A 4275-nucleotide genomic window follows, 5' to 3' on the forward strand; every position below is an offset into this window, starting at 1 on the left:
AATAAATGACTGCAGGGCACAAAGTCTTTGACGTGGTTGAACATTTATTTAAGCCTTATACTCTTGTGCGCTCAAGTGTGCACTCATTCCTGCTGATGGTTTTGCTTATGTCATTGATGTGTGAGGGGAAAAAATAGCATAAAATGGCAAAAAATGACACTTTCCAGGATGTCATGACGCCATCGTGCCAATCCCCACAAATTTTGGGAAACTACTCGGCAGAGACTCAGTGGAAAAATGTTTGGCCATTGGCCAATGTTGTGCGGCGTGGCTCAGGTGGTAGAGTGGTCGTCTCCCATCCTGACGGTTGTGGGATCAACGCTGCCGTGACAATGTTGAAGTATCCTTAGTTGCTGCTGATGCGATGTGATTTGTAGGTAAATGTACTAACAGTGGCAAAGTGCTTTTGAGCAGAGAACATTTTGTTCATGTTCTGCTGGTTGTTGAAAAAAGTTACATTAGAAAATTAATTAAGTCATAAAACTTATTTGTCATAATTACAAAAAAGGCCCAGCACTACAGCTTCACAAAATCCTAGGGGAAACATTGATAACCTTTTCCAGACTAAAGCTCACTTAACCTCAGTTAACTCACTTATTTCTACAGGGCCGTGTTGCTTTGACTATTTCCCCTCACTTAATAATAAAATGTTTCATTTAAAAACAGCATTAATTCATTCATTTTCTACCGCTTATCCTCACAAGGGTCGAGGGGGTGCTGGAGCCTATCCCAGTTGTCTTCGGGCAAGAGGCGGGGTGCACCGCCTCACAGGGCACATATAGACAAACAACCATTCACACTCACATTCATACCTATGGACAATTTGGAGTCGCCAATTAACCTAGCATGTTTTTGGAATGTGGGAGGAAACCGGAGTTTAAAAACAGCATTTTATGTTCAATTGTGTAGTTTGATGATCTGAAACATAAGTGTGACCAAAAAAACAAAAAATCATGGTCACCAACACTTTCATACCACTGTATCTGCTAAATAGGCGTGTTTCACATTTGTTAAAAATGGACACATAACTTGAGACAGAATGATCATTTGTCTTTCAAGATCAAGAAATCATGAGGCGCAAGAAACTACTGCCATCTAGTGGCAACAATAACATATTGCAAACATGGGTGCGCTGACCCACATAATACAGCTTTGTGTTATGTCTGTAAATAAGGTCACACCAAACGATCCTGGGGCTACAATGAAAGAGTAATATGAGCTGTACATATTAATATAGCTCTCACATTGCATAAGCTTGTTAAATGTCTAATTTTGCAATTAAATACTCAACAGATTACACCAATACATTTGCCATTTGGAGGGGGGTGTAAACAAGAAGAAATACCTCCAATTTGCGATGTCTCAAGGCACATTTACCAGGAAACAATGCAGTAAATACAGTTTTTGTTTTTATGTTCAAATTTCAGTGTCAGGACAATACTCTCATCTGTGTAATGCCTGTATCAAAATGCAAGCCTTATATTATGAACATGTATTTTTTGTATTCAACTGAAGGTTGAGTTATGAGAGCAGTCCGTGTCTACTGATCACCGCGAAAGCACTCCATCCGGCCACTGATGGCTAGATGTGCTGGGGCGGAGTCTGGAATTGACTGCTTGCATCTGAATGCCAATATCACAGATTTTAGATGCAGGCCAATATAATCCGATGCTTGTTATTTTGCTGATATCATTATCGCATCAGGACACCACTAATTAGGGGTCTTGTCCTTGGGGAGGAAACAAACAATTATGCAAATTAAACAATGACATTGGGCAGCAACCTCCACCTAAAACCCTGGCCACAGTTAGAAAGCAGCCCTGTGGTAAACACTGCTGGAGTACTCAGAGAAAGCCCATAGTAACCGCTACACCAAAGCTTTAATGTGAAGCAGTGTAGTGTGTTATACAGTGTATTAATTTTCTTTATGAGGTGAAGAAATGTCACATTGGCATATCTTACCCTGAGTCGCACACATCCTCTTCTGGAGCCACGCATCATTTTGTCCTTTGACTGAAAAGCAACAGAATAAAATGAATATAACCAAAACAACACAGGGTAAACATCATGCACAACTATTTCCTGAGGTTGAATTCCTAGGAATTAGTGTGTGCGAGTGAGTGCAAAAGGGCAACCACAAACTGAACACCAGACTACTGTTCCTTTTCCATTAAGCATTGCCGTGACTCCCAGTTTGCCATAGCTAAGAGGCAAGTCTTTTGTCTAGTAATCACAAGGAAATGTGGGACGGTCTTTTTTGTGGATTCATTTGTACTGAAGCTAAGATATGTTTGCACCAATGTTAAATTTAACAATGTGGATTGAACTGTGTGTTGTGGGTGTCATCTTGGCCAAGAATTGGGTGATAAAATGAAAGTTGGAATAAATTGTTGTGTAATTATAGTGGGGAAACGTGTTGAGGAATAATTAATAATAATAATTAATGAACATAATACAAAAGACCAAAAAGACTGAGAAAAGCATCTTTGCAACATGGCAACCATGAAGTATACCTGTATTCATGTAAGGAATAGACTACAAATCACATCTCAGCCTTCACATGAGAAAATATTTCTTTGTGCTGAAGATGAATAAACAATGCAAATATTCTCCAAACGTTTTCCACCAGGGGCTATATGTATATATATATATATATATATAAAACCTACGCTTATATACATAAATTCCTCTAAAATAGAAATACAATTTTCAAAAAGAGAACTCATCTTTGTATGAAGTAGCCAATAGTGACAGCTTATGAAGTTCAACAGTGACAGTGTTGCCAGAAAATGACACTGAATCCACACCCTTGCCAAGCTTTAAAAGGCTGTGGTCTTATAGGAAAATTGCACTTTTATCTTGGATGTTCACCCATCAAGATTTTATCTGTCCATGGGATATTTTTCCAGTAGTGCTGTCGAACAGAAATGTGTTTTTTGAGAATTGAGAATGAGAATTGTGTTCATGGACCAGACTGTATCTATTGAGTATGCCATCCGCTGCTATTTTCACTTATGTGACCAATTCACACAAGTGTGAGCATAGTTTGGTAAACAAACACCACCCAAGGTCGGCTTATTGTCCACAGTCTGTTATGTCGTCTGCAAATTACAATTCTCCATGTATGTTTTACGGTTGAAAAGTGCTTGTCGATTGTACCCTAACTTCCGGTATCTTTAAAGGCAAAATTAACTGATTTACCCGAGAGTAAACTGACTCTGGGATGAGCAGAAAATGCCATAAAATAGGCTCCAGGTCCTCTGTGGGGAGGCTACAGTGACACACTTTGAAAAATCCTTGCTTTAGAATGTAATTTACATAAACAAAATTCTATCGAGTGTTAACTTAACTGACACGCAGTTGCAAACGTGTCATGATGAAGCACCTGATCATGTTTGCCTACGAGGGCGTTAGTCATTGTCATGGTATTATACTAAACTAACAAGTAACATTAGTAACCGACTCCTCACACTGTCTTTTTAGCTCCATACTCCCATAACTAGCAAGCTTAATGCTGTCACATATCGAGAATTAATCTTGACAACGTACATAATTCTGTCTCGCTGTCAACTCAAACAGTTAAGTGTAAATGTAAAGGATGTGTTTAAGGTGCTTAGCTTTTTCGAGCAGGGTTGCTAAACGGAAGCATGGAGGTACATACTGCCACTCGATTGGTCAGCTACACTTCAAGGAGCAATGTGATTCGTCCATGTGACGATCCGTCACACAGCAGATTCGCCTGTTGGGTGCCCGAGACTCCCCAACTCCTGACAAACACCAAGGCCCTCTTCGCAAGCAGCGATAACTTCTAACCGCATTGACGGAACAGTTCAGTATTATCAACCAGTCGAAAACAACGTACCGTGTAGTAAGACAGCAGGCCGGCATTATAGTCCAAAACAAACCAGCGATACTGCCAACCTTTCATGACGTTGGTCCACTTGCTCAGTGGTCCTTCCATGATGGACGCCATCTTTACCGTAGGGACGACAGGGAGGAGTCGGATATGCTGCGTGGTGACGTCACGAGGAAGTCTATTGTTTAATGTCATAATGTTGATTGCGGAAAGTCCCAATTTCGGGACTAGAGTTTATCACTTAAGTCAGATATTAATATAGTTTTTATTATTCTAAATTCTTACTTATGTGACATACAACTTTGTAACTGTTGCATACTACTTTCTAACTGGTTTAATACTAAAGTTTAATCATTTAACGTATTTAGCTTAACAAAGCCAATGAAATATGCAAAGGAATACCTTAGTCATCAACATCT

General features: G+C 39.6%; 1 protein-coding gene across 2 annotated transcripts in view; it reads right to left on the bottom strand.

Moving 5' to 3' along the window:
* osbpl9 (oxysterol binding protein-like 9) overlaps positions 1–4022 on the bottom strand; it is a 36198-nt gene extending 32176 nt beyond the window's left edge. Inside the window, exons 1-2 of one of the 2 annotated variants that reach the window (XM_058072581.1) lie at positions 3863–4022; positions 1963–2013 (exon numbers count right to left, since the gene is read on the bottom strand). In XM_058072581.1, the coding sequence (XP_057928564.1) occupies positions 1963–2013; positions 3863–3973 (162 nt within the window). In that variant the 5' untranslated portion in view covers positions 3974–4022. The remainder of the gene's footprint in view (positions 1–1962; positions 2014–3862) is intronic. The other variant, XM_058072580.1, reaches the window with a different exon arrangement.
* Between the last annotated feature and the right edge of the window lie 253 nt (positions 4023–4275).

This window comes from Doryrhamphus excisus, chromosome 5 (assembly GCF_030265055.1).
Source record: "Doryrhamphus excisus isolate RoL2022-K1 chromosome 5, RoL_Dexc_1.0, whole genome shotgun sequence".
NCBI classification, from domain to species: Eukaryota; Metazoa; Chordata; class Actinopteri; order Syngnathiformes; family Syngnathidae; genus Doryrhamphus; species Doryrhamphus excisus.